Raw genomic sequence first — 18,589 nt, 5'->3', positions numbered from 1 at the left:
GAAATTGGTTTCGTAAGACACCATTTTAGAAGACATAGCTTTTAACATCTGCCCACAGCTAGTCTGGAATATGCTACCGCTGGTACCCAGGGGACTTCAGTAGGTACACGAATGACTCAGCAAGGAATATTTAAATCGTCATTATCACACTTACGTAGCAAATCGAGAATATTCTTAACATTATTCGACGCTGCCTTAGCACCAATACGCTTTGGTGGCTGGATATCATTGTTAACTTTGTTCCAAAATTCCACCTTAGCAGAAGAAATGACTGATCCGTCAAAAAATTCAACGGCACAATTAATTATCACTTCATCTTCTATTCCATATTCGAAATTCGTCGGTATGAAATTTAGCACGGGCGAGTAAACCCGTGTCCTGTCACCCACCGATCGTACGCTATCGCTGTCTACATCAGACATAATTCAATAAAAATGGGCAACTCCAATGCTCGCTACTCAAAGTTTGATTATAGTCCAAATATAAGGTTCAAAGACTAGTCTTTTTGAGGGGGGAAAATCCAAGACAATTGATTGTAGATTGCCTGAGAAAGTCCAAAGTAAACTTTTCACACAATTTAAAAAGGTAGAAATAGCTTAACAGGTCCACAAGATAGGCTAAAAACAACTTTGGCGATAGGAAGAGGATATCCAATTTCGTCTACAAACCCATTTCATCAAAATCAAATAAGGTAACAATCACATTTCAGGCATTGAAGTTCTCATGAAGTTGGAACAAAATGGATATGATAGTCATTTTGAGCCAATTGAAGGCATGAAGTTCCTAAAACAACAAACGGCCATTTCAGAACTTCTATCAGATGTATTTCGAGAAAATAGGAGGTAAGAGAGAGGGTGGGGGGGTCTACCCTCTGATCATTCTGAATCTTAAAAAGGGCACTAGAACTACTTATTAAAAATCTAATGAGCCCCTCCAAAGTATACGATCACCCTTTCTATATATATACCAGGGCATAACTTACAACCATTACCCTGGGGGCTGTAGGGGGGTTGTCATCCTCAAAGACATAATTTCCGGATCTTTCAACTACGTTGAACAAAATGGCTATCTCAAAGTTTTGATTGGATGTGTTTGGGGAAGTGATGGGTGTGGAAATGGGTTAGTTGCCCTTCAATCACTCTTTCGACTATTAAAAAGGGCACTAGCCCTTTCAATTTCCAATTGAATGATGCCTTTCCGAAACTTGTATGACAACTCATTCGATGCGAAGTGTCCTCGTCTAAAACCGAACCCCCCTCCCCCCCCCCCCAATAAAAAACATTGTGCCAACATCACTCTTTACTTAGAAACCGCTATTGCGCTGTCTATGATTATTCTTGAATTAAAATAACACCAAAATTACGCAAGCAGATGCAGTGCCATCTACTTGAAAGGAATTCTCAAGTCCTAATGTTGACCTCACATTAAACTATGAAGCAATCTCTAGTCCTTAAAATATCAGAATTAAATGGAATCACCATATTCAGAGCAATCAGTTCCAGAAGTCAGAACTCGTGTATCAAACAAAATGTTCTTAATCGTTATTTTACAACTTTCTTAGCTTCGAATTCCCGACTACAACTAAAACAGCATATCTTTTTTTCCTTTACTGTTTAATAATTTAATTTCTAAATATAATTATCGATATCATGGTCGGAAAAATACAATTGAGAGCCTAATAGGTTAGTCGGTTGTTTTCTGCTGCTATTTAATGACCTTTAGGCACCTAAACCATCATTCTTGTTTTGTTTTTTTGTGGGTTGTCAACAAGGATTAGTTTTAATCAATTTTACAACGAAAAGAAATATCATCAGTCTTTTTGCACCAGTTTTAAAAATACAAGTTGCATAATTTGAGAAACGTGAAATTTTGTTCTTTTTAATTGTTGGTTTTACTCTTTTTTTTTCAGTACATTCTAAGACCATACTGGCTACACATGGCGTATGAAACAAAGAGAAAAGGGATATAAGAAATGAATAATAAATTCGAATAGATGAGAAAAAACGAGGATTTTGTCAACCAGTAGCAAACTATGAAAACCAAAAAAAAGGAAATATTTCGACAAGGACATCCTTCAAGTCTTTCTCTTTAGACAATAGACTAATTAACCATCAAATGTACATAAAATCCTGCCCTAAAGTTTTATTTTTCTGAAACAGATCGGATACATTCCAAACGGAAGATAAACCATTCAGCAGAAAATACCGAATTCTTTTCGAATTTTTTTTAAAGAAAAAAAAAGAAAAAAAAAGACTTTCTCGGGAAGTTCAGAGACCAGTTCAAAACCTCTACTAAGTGAATCACAGGACCCTTAATTGAGAAACCATGCACTAGTCTTTGATTACGGCTTCGAAGATACCTGACATATTTTGAACAGTTCTTAAAATGAAAAAAAAATCTAGATGAATATCATAAATATAACATACAATAGCTATTTATAAGACGGTTACACTTAAGTTACTTCCTTAGGTTCTCGTGACTTCGGGATCTTTGAAGTATCTATCTTCAATAGTTTTCACGAGGGCAATCAAACCAGAATGTGACCTCACAATAGAAGCTAGTGAATTTTCTGGCATTGAGGTGGTCAGTAGGGTGAAGACATGGCCAAAAACAAGAGCATCTAATTCCGTTGGCCTAAAAGAAAAAAATAATGAAGAGATTTATAAGAATTCCATGCTTCAAAGGTGGCTCCTATTCAAGTGATTTACAAGATTCATACTTTTCTCCTCTCACATCCTTAATTCAAAATCTCCTCCCCCCTAACAACCATTTTTCTACAGGAGCATCATAGGAGAGTTTGCTTCATGAATATGCAGGGGGAAAATTTTTCATAACCAAAGCTCCTGTTCCAAGGGTGGGAATGGGTTTCAAAAATGAACCTGGCTTTCATTTGCATTGGTCTAATCACTACCTTAATGAGACAACAATCACTGAGTTTGGTTCACGAAGCAATTTCAGATTTCAAAAAATATATACCAACTAAAGGGCTATCCCTGAACACGAGATCATGAAAGTTTCCTCCGAGATTAGTTCGAAAGACACCGCTTGCAAAAATGTAAGATAATGGCATACATACTGCCATTTTCCTAAAATGCACTCCCCCCAAATATAATATAAAGTCTTACTCTGTCCCCTGTAGACCCGTGTGTGCCAATGAGTGATGGGCTAGTCTGACATAGCGTTTATTTAAATAGTTTAAGATGGTGTCTTTCCTTTTGGGTGATCCGGCCGTACCTTGCTTTTGTCTGTTTTCCATAATGGCCTTTCTCATAGTTTTAATCAGAAGATTTTGAGCAAAAAAGGAGCGGAGAGGAGGCCTAGCTGCCCTCCAATTTTTTGATTACATAAAAAGGCAACTAGAACTTTTAATTTTTTACGAACATTTTCATTAGTAAAAAATATACGTAACTTACGAATTAACTTACGTAACGAACTTCTATATTCGTATGTTTTTATTACGATATGAGGGGTTCACCCCCTCGCCAATGCCTCGCTCTTTACACTAAAGCTTAAATTTTGACCCAATTCCCTAAGAATGACCCCTGAATCACAAAGGCTGTAGAATAAATAGTTGAAATTACTAAAAATACTTTAGCGTAAAGAGCGAGGTATTACGAGGAGGTGAATCCCTCTTATGCGTGCTAGTTTCTGTTCGTTTTCAGTTGTAATGCTGCTCCTTACTTTCAGCTGAAAAAACCTTTCATGTGCATTTGTTCATTGTTTTTTTAAATAGAGCTAGAAAATCCTGCACCCCCTTCTTTGAAATTCTCTCCTCCCATGGCAAATTCCTCCATGGAAAGATTCTCCCACGTACCCCCCCCCCCCAGTCAAAGTTTGAACGGTCAAAGTTTGAAAATTGCAGCCCCTCCCACGGGGACTGTGGGGGAGTAAGTAGTCCCCAAAGACATAGTTATTAGGTATTTGGACTATGGTGAATAGAATGGCTATCTCAGAATTTCGATCCGGTGACTTTGGGAAAAAATGAGCGTGAGAGGGGGTGTAGGTGCCCTCCAATTTTTTGATCACTTAAAAAGGGCACTGGAACCTTTAATTTCCGTTAGAATGAGTCCTCTCGTGACTTTCTAGGACCACTTAGTCGATACGAAAACCCCTGGAAAAAAAACACACAAAAAAAAAAAAACAACAAATAAACACGCATCCGTCATCTGTCTTCTGACACAAAATGCGAAATTCCACATTTTGTAGATAGGAGCTTGAAACTTCTACATCAGGGTTTTCTGATACCCTGAATCTGATGGTGTAATTTTCGTTCAGATTGTATTACTTTTGGGGGGTGTTTCCCCCTATTTTCAAAATAAGGGAAATTTTCTCAGGCTCGTAACGTTTGATGGGTAAGACTAAACTTTATGTACATTATATATTTAAAATTAGCATTAAAACGTGATTCTTTTGATATAACTTATTGGTAACAAAATTCCATTTTTTAGAGTTTCGGTTACTATCGAGCCGGGTCGCTCCTTACTACAGTTCGTTAACACGAACTGTTTGATAGTTAGTTAAAATAATTAATGCAAAATTTTGGTGTAGGTAGATGATGGACAAGCTCCTTAGTTCAAATATTCTGCTTTATTTTAAGTGGTTTCAAGTTAAGCATTTTCATCTTTTCATTTCAGAATTCGAACCTCAAATTACGAGCATATTAATCAGGTATATGCTACTTTGTTCCTATTACCGGTAGCACTAGCCTCCTAATAGAACATGATTTATTATGAATTAAAATAGCAAATTGCTTTATATTATATACAGTATCAAATTAGATTGGGTCAGGAACTATTTCAGTCACATTTCGCAACTGATCAAATTGTTTGGAGGTCCTAGGAAATTTTTAGAAAATTAGAGTATTCACTTTTTAAATCATTGACATAGAAATTAAAATAAGGTTAGCTATAGGCAACGACAGACACAGACAAAGAGACGGCAAGTGTCAAAATATATGAGCAACATATATAAGAGCGACAACAATAGCTGGAAAAATGCCAAGAAATAACGTCACAGCTGGAAGGTAGGTAATTATTGGTCGGACCACGGAATCAGTGATATCTGGGGCATAATCATTGATGAACTACAATATTAAGACAGACAAAATATAAGAAGTTAATGAGGAATTTTTTTTAGGACAGTGATCAAAATACAATTCAAGCGAAAATTTCGGCTATATGACTAGCAACCATCTTCACCAAAATATAATGCAAAGACTAAACAAAGAAACAAACAAGAATCTAACTCACTCAAAACTCTTTGGTACAAATAATGATGCACTGATAAAGTTTGCTGAAGCCTAACAAAAAAAAAAGTTATTGATTCATGACATATAATTTTGTTAAAGGTTTGAATAATTCCTTTTTGCAGTGTTTACTTTTTGGCCACTAGGTTTGTATGTAATTTGAATTAAGAATCATTTTGATTGGCTACTGATATATTAAACTTGTGTACATATGGTTAAGTGTTTACTCACCCAAGTCTCTATTCAACGATGTACTATTTTATGAATTTAAGATAACTTTAGTTGCTTCACGGACAGTTTTTTTTCCACTGAATTTCCTCAAAAAATACCTAGTGACACGGATCTTCAAAAATGCGATTGCTTAGAGCTGAATCAAAATATATTGAGTAACTATCAGAATTCAATACTTTTTTTTATACTTTCCTTGTGTTTATACAGCTATTAGTCGCAAAAGGATAAAGAGCTTAAAAGGATAAAAATAAAGACAAAAGACACGAAAGTCCAAACCAGCGGTGCTGATCTCCATTTCATGGCCCTTGAGCCAAAAAATACAATGGGGGGTTGGGGGCCAACCTACCTGAGCTTTCGCACACCCTTCCTATTTACCTTCCCCAGATTTCTCCAGGAACCCATTTAGAACTGGGTCAACTCTAGCTAGGATTGCAGAGTTACGCCACTTACCCCCGTTCCAAACCAAATAACCAGTGACACCAGGACTTGAACCCCTGTCCTTACGGACAAAGGATTTCAAGTCATACAACCAAAATATTTACTTAGATCTACTTTTGACTCTATCTTCAGAAAATTCTTCATTAACATCTGAAAATTTGTATGATGGAACGGCCGACTGGTCTTCGTCATCATATTGGATAATATTTAAAAATCAGAATTAATAAATCTATAATTACCTGTCATTAAAGAAAAACTTTTTATTGCCGAGTCGTTCAGAGAGCGCATGACAGCAATTATCAACTTCGTTGTAAACCTACAATTAGAAAAAATCTAGTAACCAGTAACTAAATTCTGCGGATGATTCCAAAATACAATTAAAGAAAAATTAAATAAAGAAAGAAAGAAACAAATAGCCATAGATTAAACTGACATTCGATACTATTTTTCCTAGTCTTACTATCCTCAGTAAGTTAATTAAAATATATATAAATGTATCGATCAAGTATCTCAACAAGGAAAGCATACATTCTAAATTTCCAAACGGATTAGAATTTGTCTTAATTTATAAAAAGTATATTACAAAAAAAGAGCGTATTTATGGATTTGTTTTTAGAAGCAATGGGCTCCATCCACGTAGAGGCATTTGGGAATAAATCTGGTGGACATGTTCCTCTCTCCTCCAAAATTAGAGCCTATAATAGATAGTGTAAGCATGCTGCAAAAAGAGAATATATTTAAAAATTTTTATTTAAAGCAGCGCTTTGGAGTTGGAGTCGTGGAGTCGGAGTTTTAGTAAATTTTTGCCGTTAGAGTCACAGTCGGAGCAACAGAAATTATGTGAGACCCTTTGCAGTGGGAATTACTACTGTCACTGCTCTACCTCCCACTCAAGTCAGTGTTGAAGACTCTTCTCAGCACCGAAGTTAATTAAATCTGATCTCTGGGCATCTATGAAAGAAGACATTACTGAAGAAATATTGTTTCTGAGAAATATGAAATAAATATGATGGCTTGCTAAGTATTTCAGCTCGGAGTCAAAGCAATTATGTTTAAAGTTTCAGTAGTCGGAGTCAAAGTCGGTAAATTAAAAATATCTGGAGTCAAATTCGGTTACAACTTATAAACGACCCCAAAACCAATGTTTAAAGTGCTGTCTCAGGGGCCTACCAATTTTATTTTCGATTTAATTTTAATTTAGGGACATTTTGATTTAAGGAAGTTTTGATTTAGGGAAATTTCTGTAGTAACAAATTCATCTTAAACCATTATAATTTGATATTTTAATACTTTAAGGTTTACACAAACATATTTCGACTTTCAAACATAGTAGCAATTACGAGTTGAAATTCCTTCGGAGGCTCTAGTTAGGCCTCTGTTTAACGGAATATCAGGGTTAAAATGCCTATTACCACGATAATCTGTTTTCAAAAATAGGAAAAATATTATATTTATTTAACAATTTTCTTTGAAGAGAAGTGCTCTACAAAATTAGAGTAGCCTAGTGTCAACGAAATACCATCGTCAACTTACTATTTATTGAATTACAGCAAGGAGGACTTGCCATAGATATGTCATCAGAAGAATGCAAATATTTTCACCATTTCTCAAGTCCAACCTTCAGTAATAAGTTTTTTTTTAATATGGACTCAAATACAGAACTTCTTAAACTGATTAAAAACGGTTCAGCAGCAATAAACTAGTAAGTAATGCCATTTGAGTATGTGAATTCAGTGCAAGGATATCCCTTAAGAAAATTAAAACCTTTGTTTAAAAAAATTATGTCTCGTTATCATTTTCATAAGTGCCGTATATTTATCAAGGTTAAGGTAACGACGTTTCCACCATATTGTAGAAAGAAGAAACCTGAATGACGCATTATAAAGGGGAGTGTTTGAGTATTATATTTAAGCTTTTCACTTCTGTTTTTATCTTCAGAGTAAATGTCCAATTCCTCATATTGGGGGAGGGGTAATATCGTAATACAGAACATTCATGTTGTGTTTTTCTTAGATTTCTGATTTTGAAAATGAACTCGGTTTTCTCCTTCTGAGGACGCAAGTCATAATACTCATCCTTTTTCTCTAATAGAATAGCTACAACGCGTTTTGACATGGTAATTCAGTTCACTTTCCCATCTTTTCGGGTAAATACTGACTCAGGTCTCCCCTTGAATAAGTCAGACACTACTGGCGTCAAATAATAAAAACAATCATTAAAATAGATATAGATAGTTTTCGTACCCTACTTTTTTTTTACAAAGATTTTTTTCTTAAGACGGCAGTTGTAAAGCAGTTGACTTTTGTGTGCATTGCAAAGAAAGAGAAATTTGTTTAATAAAAGTGTGTTTACGAACCGTTATTACGCAGATATTTGTTTATCAGATGAATCAAAAGGGCCTATGTTAGGATGAATCATGATCAATACTGTCGTTATGCCTTTAGCTGGAATGCACTATTTGTAATCCTCAAACAAAATTTATTTAAATACCTCATCCAGGGATTTTTGAGCCCATCCAAAGGCGGTAAGACGCTTTTTAATTTGCCTTTGCTTTTGCCACGTTAGAACATGCTTCAATGGCCAGGGATAAACAGATCCGTAACGTGGTTTAGTGATTTCAGTGAAGGTAGAGTTGTCTAGCCAGCTAACGTACAGCTGTAAGAAATTAAGAAAAGATTAGACAAGAAAGATACGCTTCTAAATCCTAGGTTCACATCTTTGGGGGCCCCAGAAAGTTTGTTGTGTGATTTTCAATTTAGTTCTTTCAATTCGGTTCATTATTACACAAAAATTACAAACCGAAAAGCTTCAGAAGGGATTTAAAAACAATCGTCTATTATGTTAATATCAAACAGTTCATGGTAACGAACTGTAAGTAAGCAATGACTCTATTCAATAGTAACCGAAACACTAAACATGGAAATTTTGATAGCAATAGATACATAAAAAGAATTGGCTTTTATGATGATTCCAAATATACACAATTCATCTGGATCCGGCTAGCGTTCAAAAACTACGAACCTGAGAAAATTTGCTTCATTTTCAAAAAATGGGAAAACACCAAAAAGGCCGGTAATCTTAATAAAATCACATTATTAGATCCAGCATATCAGATGCAACTTAGGTCTCAGAGAACCGGGAGAGGACTCATTCAAATGGATGATAAAAGTTTTAGTTTCATTTTGAGGACGACAATGATTTTACCATGGAAAAGTGGACTTTTCTGCCATTTTATAGCACCAACCTATGATCTCACTCTAAAGAGGACCAAGTTGCAATCCATTGAAAATTCTGAGATGGCCAATCAATTCAAAAGTATCGAAAAACTATATATTGAACTTCTCATTCAAAAAGAAAGTAATGTCACACGGAGGCACATTCGTTCCTCCAAATTCAGGTAGTCTATACGAGACGAATGGTTAAAAGGGACATTTATATTATTGCTTGATGGAACTAATTTGAATCACTTAATTTTTATGAAGTTGTGTTTAGCGACGTTATATGAGTTTTTCCCCGTTTGTCGAAAATCAGACAAATTTTCTCAGGCTCTTAGCTTATGAAGGGTAGCAGGACGAAGAAGAAGAAAAAAAAGAACACCAGATTTTTTTCTCTCTTTTTTTAATTTCTATCACAGCATAGTTGCCGAATTCGATTTTTTTACTTAAAAAAAGCACCGGTATTAAAACTTAATGAACTTTATATATTTATAATCAGCATTAAAAGGCAAATCTTTTGATCTGTTAATTGTTAGAAAAATTCCTTTTTTTTTAGTATTGTTTACTATTAGCTGTTATTATTGCTTCTTATTTTGCAGTTCGTTACCACAAACTGTCTGATAAATTTTTCAATCTGTGAAATCAAATGGATCATATGATGTTCCTCTTTGATTAGATCACATAGGTTTTCTAAGGCGGACAAATTGACTGCAAAATCGTCAAAAAGTAGTAGCGTTAATATATAAAGAAAGGGAGTTCGGGTAAGGAAGTGGCCTTCCTGGACTTTTAAGATTTGTATAACTGTCATAGATGTGTAAGAGGCGACATTTACAGTCATATCTATTCAATAGAGATAATTGGGGAGCGGCCGAGGAAAAGATGATTCAAATCTTTAGCACTAAGACAAGAATATATGATTTTATAAGCTATTCTACAAACTGGTCATCTTTGAGGGGGAAGTTGCTATGCCACCCCTGGTACTTTAACATATACTTGGAATGCAATAAATGCGGACTTGGGAGTTAATTACTGTTGTTGAATAAAAAAAAAAAAAAAAAAAATTGATATAGCCAGGAGGCAAAACCTGGCTATATCAGCGCACTAAAAAAAATATTCAAGCTTTAGTCAATTCTTGCAGCAAAAACTGGTTGTTGGCATTCAATTTTATTGCACCAATCTTTTGGTGGTAAAATGTTAATGATGGTATTCGCTCGTGCTCACAGTATAAGCATATATAATAATAATAATTTATTTATCACCCACCTTGCAAAACAGAGGTTGAGAAGAGTAAATACAAAAGAAAAACAGCAAAAGAAAAACAAGAAACAAAGTTGATCACATACATAAAAAAGACGGAAAAGGCGATGAAAACATCCTAGCCTATAAGGCGCTTTAATAGCTAGCTTGGCACATAATTTTTCGACAACACCAGTAATATCTGTCACACAATACTTTTTAAACAGACATGAATACGTTTTAGATCACCGGTCAAGAGAAGTGGCCGAATACTAGTGCAGAAGAGTACAGAATGATCACAAAAATTTGAATAAAGCCGAGTTAGCACTCTCCTCCTATAGTTTCCACGATTTGTCACAATCTTAGAGTAACCGAGCCTCAGCTTATCACTAATATCTTTGACAGCACGAGATTGAAGAGTATTATAGAATCGCAAACTGTTATGCCAAGCCAACGAAACGATTTAGCACGAGGAATACTAAAACCACCGCAGTATAGTGATTCTGAAAGATTATTACCGTTGAAAACAAGAAACTCGCACTTGTCAATATTTAGCTACAGACCGATACCGCGGAGAGTAGAAGTAACTAACTTCACTGAACGGGCAAGACCAGACTCAGTTTGACTGACCAGAAGAATGTCATCTGCATAAGCCAGATATGAGATACTAGATGGTCCTAATTGGCACTTAGTCGATATTTTTGATAAAACATCTTCAATAGAGGCATTAAAATTACACAGAGAAAGAACTCCCCCTTGTCTTACTCCGCAACGAACAGGGATATGGCCAAAATAAGAATTATCAAATGACTTACGGTGAAGGTAAGAATGGGAGTACCAAAAACGAAGCAAGTGAAATACCGACCGATTTACTCCTCTCTGGCATAACGATGTCCATGCTTGAGTATGACAAACACTGTCAAATGCTTTAGACAAGTCTAGGGTTGTGAAATGAAGTACGCGACGAGTGCGATGGGCATAATTTAACAAAGAAGTCGAAGCACAGTGAGCATGCTGACATGCTCATATAACAATAGCGAAAAGTTTGTTAAAATTGCGCGTACGCGAAGAGGCGGAGTCATGAAGTGAGGTCTAGACTGATATGTGTCAAATATCTTTAATGGAGAGTTTATGACTTTTTGCTGCTGTTCATATACAATCACACTGTGCTCATTCTCCAGCATCAAGATACATTTAAGAACAAACTTCGTCTTGGTCTGTCAAGACATAATTTTTGATTATTGTCTTTTTCTAGAATATATCCTTCTGAACGTAAAAAGTTAACACTTAACATAAGGGTTTATACTAAAGTCGGAAGCAATACAAAAAAGAGATTTGGTCAGATTGGTTCCAACTCAGCATCTAAAAGAATTTAAAGCTCAATTTTTTTCAGGTGTTAGTTCCCTAGGAAATATGCAATTTGTGATGACATAAGTTGTAACCTGTATTATCATCGGATTCAAGGATTTTAGATCGACGACTTCATCAAAGTTCGGTTACGATATTGCTGCAACTTTTTCTAAGAGAACAATCCAAACTTACTGAAAAAATTTTAGGCTGAAAAGAAAAAAAACTATTTTGGAAATGGAACTAACTATTGGATAACCTGATAGGCAGCTAATGCTCAGTGTCACCTATCAAATGAAAGCAAAATTGTATTCTTAAGTCAAAATATTAGAACCATAGGAATATTAGAAAAAAAAATTGAAACAGCTTTCTACAAATTTGATAATTTTGCTCTCAAGGGTCATCGTCATGACTCATTGTCATCTTAATCAGAGTATCTGGATATGGAGGTTCATTTATCACTTTTGAAAAACATGTTCATTTTTAATTTGTTTAATGCAAAATTTTCAAATAAATATTCTTTGCCAAAAAAAAAGATCTTTCTGTCTTACTCTTATCATCCCCTTCTTCTTTACAGCGGCGTCAATTAGGGCGGCTGTTCGGATTGGCACATACTTTCTCTCCAGATTTAAAAAAACACCTGTTTAGGATATATTTTCATTAAAAAATGAATACTTTGGATATTTTCATCGACAAAATTGGCCCCCACCCTTAGATTTGACTACCCCCCCCCCTAGTTTTTTGTGAATTAACACCACTGCTTCTAAATAGAGTATTTTATATTTGACAGACCTCGGCGTTTCCAAGAATGTTGTTAACTAGGGACATATAGGCTCTCATATCAGCTTTCTGGGAAGCATCCAGATGATCTGTAAGACTGATTCCCTGAAAAAAATGTATACATTTATTTAGGCAGAGGATAATTGATCTTAAATATTGAAGAACAGTCATTGGAGATACGAGTAAAAAACTAGGATGGAGCCTACTTGCCTGGTCTTTGATTCTCTGGTGAGGGGCTGAGGACATTCTATCCAATACAGCAACATTTCATCAATATGGGGTCCTGCCACGTACGCAGGGGGGGCCGTCAGCCCCCCCCCCCCGAAATTTTGTGAAATGTTTAATTTCCCCATGGGTTTTTGGGATTTCTGGCAACAGTAGGACATTTATTAAGAATCTAGATACATGTGTGAAGCCTTTTTTTTTAATTTTACAGCATGCAATTATCCGGTCAAGTCACTGCCCTATTATTAACCCATTTTCTGTCTAACTTTTTACCCTCTTTGAAGTAATTAGCGATTGTACTGTTATTTATATTGTAAAGAGAGTTTGCTTTCCACAGCAAAATAGAATTATCCTTGATATTAGGGCGTTTATCCCCCCTTTTCAGGATAAAGTACAGCTTTTAATGGATCAATTTTTGGAAACTATCATTTTTCATTAAAATCGACGTTTTCGCAATAGAAGAACTACCCCCCCCCCCCACAGCACACATATTGCACTGTTAATTTCCCTTTCAGTGGGATATAATAGATTAATCACTGGTTCTAAATCGCTATGAACATAACCTGAGCCTAGAACATACTTTTGAGGCTTCAGTCTTCTTCCCCCAATCCGCTACAATTCTACAGATTAAAGTTAATCTGTATTTTCTGATACACGTGCTTCTTACATTTATTCAGTTACTAATTAAAAAAAAGTGATACGTTATATCTACTGTTTCGAAGGTTTTGCCCCCCCCCCAAAAAAAAAAAATCCTGCGTACGTGTCTGTGAGGGTCAGTTAATTGAGGGGGTAACTTAGCGTTTAGTAATTTTATAAGAAGGTTTCAGTAATGTACAAATTTCTCGATGTTATTTATTTTAAACGATTGAACATTATTTAGTCGTTTACTTTATCTAGTATTATTTTAAGAATTAAGAAAACGTAGTTTTCTATTAAAATAGAGAACGGATTTAAAGCATAAATAGCTTTTTTTAAGTAAATCACAACCATTTTATGTCGACAGATTCTTATTAAAAATAAGCTTAGATCCTAGAAGGCTATAGTACGTTTTTGATTCACTGAATTTCCAGTAATTTCCAAAGGAATAGACTTAAAGCAGAGCAGTCGTTAATAACAACTTATTAAATTACTTAATAATGGAGCTAGTCTGATTTTTGTAAATTATGAAATCAATATTCTTAGTTTTAATAGAACATAATGATTTTGCACTTATATACTGCAATATTAGCCTTAGGTTTGTAAATATCAAACGCATAAATCATTAAATACCAACATGGATCCTAATCAAGATGCTAGGCACGTTCCCCCCCGGAAAATTCCCCCTTGTGCAAAATTCAGCAGCCGATAAGCAAGTATGACAAATAAAGATAATGAAGAAAAGAAAAATTTTGGGAGTATTCAAACAATATTAAATATAAACTGAATATGTGATGTAAAATATCCTACAGAATTTATTTTTACAAGTTATTTTATTTTTATTTCTTTTTCGTGTTTCTGGGGGCTGACTTATCATAGCATAGTAATATAAAGTCAATTTTGGAGCTGTGGGGGTGATAGTAACCCCGAGGGCAAATGTGGTAAACAACTTGAAGTTTTTGAACAAAACAAATAATCAAATTTCGGTTCGATATCGGTTCAGAAATATTGATCCTGAAACTTCAATGCCAAAAGTTGAAATATCTTTAATTACACTTGTTTGGCTAATAAAGGGAGTAGAGATATGATAAGAAAGTTACAATTTTCCTTGATGCAGTAATTTAATTTAATTCAGATACATATTTTAAAATTATGACTTTATAAGGTAACATTGAGTTTTACTAGTTTGAAAGTGTTTGAGTCCAGAATTATTGGACAAGTATTCATCAAAAAAAGAATAAAATAGAGTACCTTAGAGAACACAAACGAAACTATTGGATCAAGATCTGCGATGACAAACTGTCCACACTTAATAAACGGAAGTTTGCCTAAAAAAGAGAAAAAATATGTTTGCAGCTCCAAGCAATATTGAAGAGCCTAGGTAAATGCGCCAAAAATTTTGAGAGGGTGAGATAAAGAGCCAAGGAGGTCCTTGGTTTTTACTAGGGACTCGCATAAAACATTTAAGGGACAAAACAAATGGTCGATCTACTATAACAAAGGAAGAAGGTAGTTATTTTTCTATGATAGCCCCCTTGGTTATCATCATTGAATTGGTTATCTTATCAACAAAATAAAAACTTCCAATAATTAGTCGGTGCTTGATCTGAATTCACTTTATAATGTGCATGTGTATATTTAGTTATCCTTGAATTAACCGTTGATGTTATCATGGCTCTTCAAACTAGGCCCTCTTTTTCCTGAGCATTCTACGGATTACTTTCGTCATTTTTATGATAACATTCGGATCCTATTCAGTCCATCAGTCAGATCAGACTTAAACCCTCAGAGAGCTTGTCAATATCATGAAGTCGGCTAGTTGACTGTAACTGAGTTGGCTAGAAACTATCATTCGTTTGGCGCCTTTGAAAAATCCAACTCTATGTTTATTACCACTTTCCCATCTATTTTAAAACGTCTTTCTGAAGCTTGCAATATACCTAGAAATCTTATTCAAGAAACCAATCGTCCAGGAGTTATTCCTTTATTCGAACTTCCATGTGAATGTTTAACTTCCTCTCAGCTTCATTATATTCATTATTCCCCAGCCTCTAAGTGGTTCGCCGTCTTATACCTTGATCAAAATACTTATTAGCTTCGCAATGAAAAAAAAATCATATTTAAATTCCTTATACTCCTTCTGTAAGGTCAGCTTTCAATCCTGTAATGACAAGTCATATATTACAGCCACCCTGATGAAAGAGAAAGACAAAGGCACTCTGAGATGCAGCTGCACTAAGGAAGAAATGGGAAGTACGATTATTTATGGGGATAGCAGGCTATTGATAGCAGTTGATCAAAAACTTTATGAAGGCACCGAAGTCTATTTCAGGTTAACCGAAAGGATTCTTGTAACCAATAATTCAGGAATTGGGAGGACCAGGAGCATTTAAAACCTTGAAGGACACCCTCTGCAGCAATTAAATTCTTCTAAACCCTGATTTCCGAACACGATCTGTCTTTTAAACTGATATTTCATATTACAGGGTAAGTGTAGTGTTGTCCCAAACCTTTGAGGATGGGGAACACCTAATCACTTATAGCTCTGAGAAGTGGTCATCAGCAGAGTAAAGTTAGAAAAAAAATGTAAAAAAAATCTTTATAAGTGTCAGTGCAGTACTTTTGACTGATTTCTTCGATGCATTATTTTTATTCCTAGACCCCTTGGAATAGAAGGGGGGTTGTAGAAACTTGATAGGGGGCTCAATCCATAAGAAATAAAAAATTTAGTGCTCCACTTAGAGGTGGTAAAATGAGCAAAGAATGCAAACACTTCCCCCCTTCTCTTGCCCCTATTTATCCCTCGGCACCCTTGTAACCCTAATAACATCGGATAAAATTTGGTGGTAGCTCTATGGCTCAGAATTGTTAAAAAGTCCAATACATATGTATCGGGGGACGTCATGAATCAACCAAAGAACTATTTGTGTCATCCCAACATTTTAGTTCTTAAGCAAAAATACTGAAAAGAAAAACTAAGTTGAGCTTAAGACAAATAGAAATTACAATAAGTTATTAATGAAACCTAAAATGAACAGAAATCATCATAAATAACCAAATCAAACTTGAAATAGACCTTATTGCTGCATATGAATAAATGAAATTGAAACAAGCATAAACACTTAGTGAATAATGATGTGAAACTTAAAACATACAGAATTTACCACAATTTTTTTCCTTCCATTCCTGGGTATAAAGCCTTGCAAAGGGACTACAAAGACACATTTGTCTTTCTATAACGCTCAGATTGGGCTGATGGCCCAGCAACGTCAAGAATCGTTAGGAAGAGAAGTTCCTGAGACTGAATGCGAGTGGTCGGAAGGGAATGCATTTGATTATGTTTCCTTTTTTGCCAGCCACAGAGTAAAATTTGGGAGAGCTGGTTGCATGAGCGCGACCAGAAAATCCCAGGGGGGGGGGGTTACTACCATGCGTTTTATTTTGTCAAGATTTATATGGTATTAATTTTCATTCTCCAATTTATACATTTTTCAATTGTCTTCTTCTTTTCAAGGAAGGCCATTACTCCCTTCCCTTTCAACATCTGTGCCTCGTAGGGATTTCTGGGTTTGTTCAAATTTATTCTATCATCACATGTACCCATTAGAATGGCGGTGATTTCTCTGGCAGTAATGGAAGCTCGATGGCATGAAATGTTCAGCTAATCTCTTTGTTCTGCCTACCTTCGTTGTAGTTGTTGACATACAGTTTTAATTCCATTATTTTTCTTTATTATTAAGTTTAGCATGGCAACATTTTTCTATTCTTCGTTTTCTGTTATTTTAGCCAAGGAAAAAAGGACGAAGAGTCCTTTTTAGTGACTCTAAATAGAAAAGGAAATTATACCTACAACTGGCACAGGTTATTATTTCTGGATTGGGATACACATCCCAATCAAGAGATTAATCACTTTTTCAGAGATTATAGACAAATGGACCAAAAACACTAACCCTTTCTCATTTGTCGTTAACTTGGCTAAAATGTATTCAATGAGTCCTCTCTTGAAGGTCAACCAGCAATACTGTTTGCAGTTACGGCCCTGGTTTGGCGAAGTCACCGAAAATCTACATTAATACCAATATAAGACCCCGCGGACGGGATTTCCTTTCGTAGCATAAGAATGGAAAAAGAGCTACAAAATAAATTTTTTTAGCTACAAAATAAAGAGCTACAAAATAAAAATATATTCCCAATATTTATTGTTACTTCGGAAGCTGAAAATTGGGATGCATGATGAAAAAAAAATATTCCCGTTGGGGAAATATACGGTTTACTTCTGTTTCAGATCAGAATCAGACACCTTTCTTCTCAATTCTGAGATCAACAAAAAAATATTTAAATGAAATTATATTTTCCTATTCGCACCCAAATAAAAATTTACAATGGCGATTTTCTTAGATGCGCATTCAAAAGATCAAAGAATTTTGTTTTCAATAAAACAGTAGCTGGAATTGGCAAAGCACCCAAGCTTCGTCATTTTTGTTTGTAAAAGACTACCTTCCCATGTCAATACTTAGCATACTGAAAATCACTGTACACGACGTTCTTGTGCCAAAATAAAGGCAATTTTATTTTATAACAAAAAAAAAATTACCATTTGGCGACATGTCTTCTGCATTGCCTCTCATCTCAACTTGTATCTGAAGTCCACACATTTTCATGAAAGCTTTGACAGTTAAACTTGCTGCAATATCGTTGATCAAAATTTGTTCTGTTTCATAAGGCTGGTATAGCCTTACATCTTCGGGCCAAGGTTCTGAGGCTTAAAAAAAATTGGACACTGTATTATCAAGAGGGAGTAAGAAACTCTCTCCAACTTCTCCTGTCATTTAGCCTATATTTGTGATAAAAGAACTTGGAACTTCCATCATAGTTTTGAATTGCTTTAAGCTCATGAACGATTTATATAATGCCCAAAATGCGTAGCACAATTCTTAGTTCTCATAAAATGTAAAACTTGAAATCCCAATGTGATTTCACACTGAGATACAGAAACGCCACCACTTCCCGAAATTTCAAGACAGGTGCCGCAGTTTTCATATGTAATTTTGATTTATTTCAAGTCTAACCGCAGCACAGTGGCATAGAGAGGGGGACACAGAAAGCGATCCCTTAACATTTTCTAATTTTCTTTAAATATTAGATAGTAGGTACTCTAACATAAATTTTCAAAAACGAATTTACAGAGAGCAATGGTTGAAAGCATTTAGAGTTAAAATCCGAAATATTACTCCTA

General features: G+C 35.2%; 2 protein-coding genes across 3 annotated transcripts in view; both read right to left on the bottom strand.

Moving 5' to 3' along the window:
- Positions 1–18,589, bottom strand: part of LOC136037995 (UDP-N-acetylglucosamine transporter-like) — a 446,903-nt gene that overhangs the window by 367,098 nt on the left and 61,216 nt on the right. The gene's annotated exons all lie outside the window — the stretch shown is intronic.
- Positions 2,400–18,135, bottom strand: LOC136037987 (metaxin-2-like). Its single transcript, XM_065720894.1, has 6 exons — positions 17,948–18,135; positions 14,605–14,681; positions 12,505–12,597; positions 8,405–8,569; positions 6,154–6,230; positions 2,400–2,634 (listed from the first exon to the last, which is right to left on the bottom strand). Exons 1-6 carry the CDS (start codon positions 18,012–18,014, stop codon positions 2,466–2,468), a joined length of 648 nt encoding a protein of 215 aa, XP_065576966.1. The 5' UTR covers positions 18,015–18,135; the 3' UTR covers positions 2,400–2,465.

This window comes from Artemia franciscana, chromosome 17, assembly GCF_032884065.1.
Source record: "Artemia franciscana chromosome 17, ASM3288406v1, whole genome shotgun sequence".
Lineage (NCBI taxonomy): Eukaryota > Metazoa > Arthropoda > Branchiopoda > Anostraca > Artemiidae > Artemia > Artemia franciscana.
This window is presented reverse-complemented; position numbering and strand designations above follow the sequence as displayed.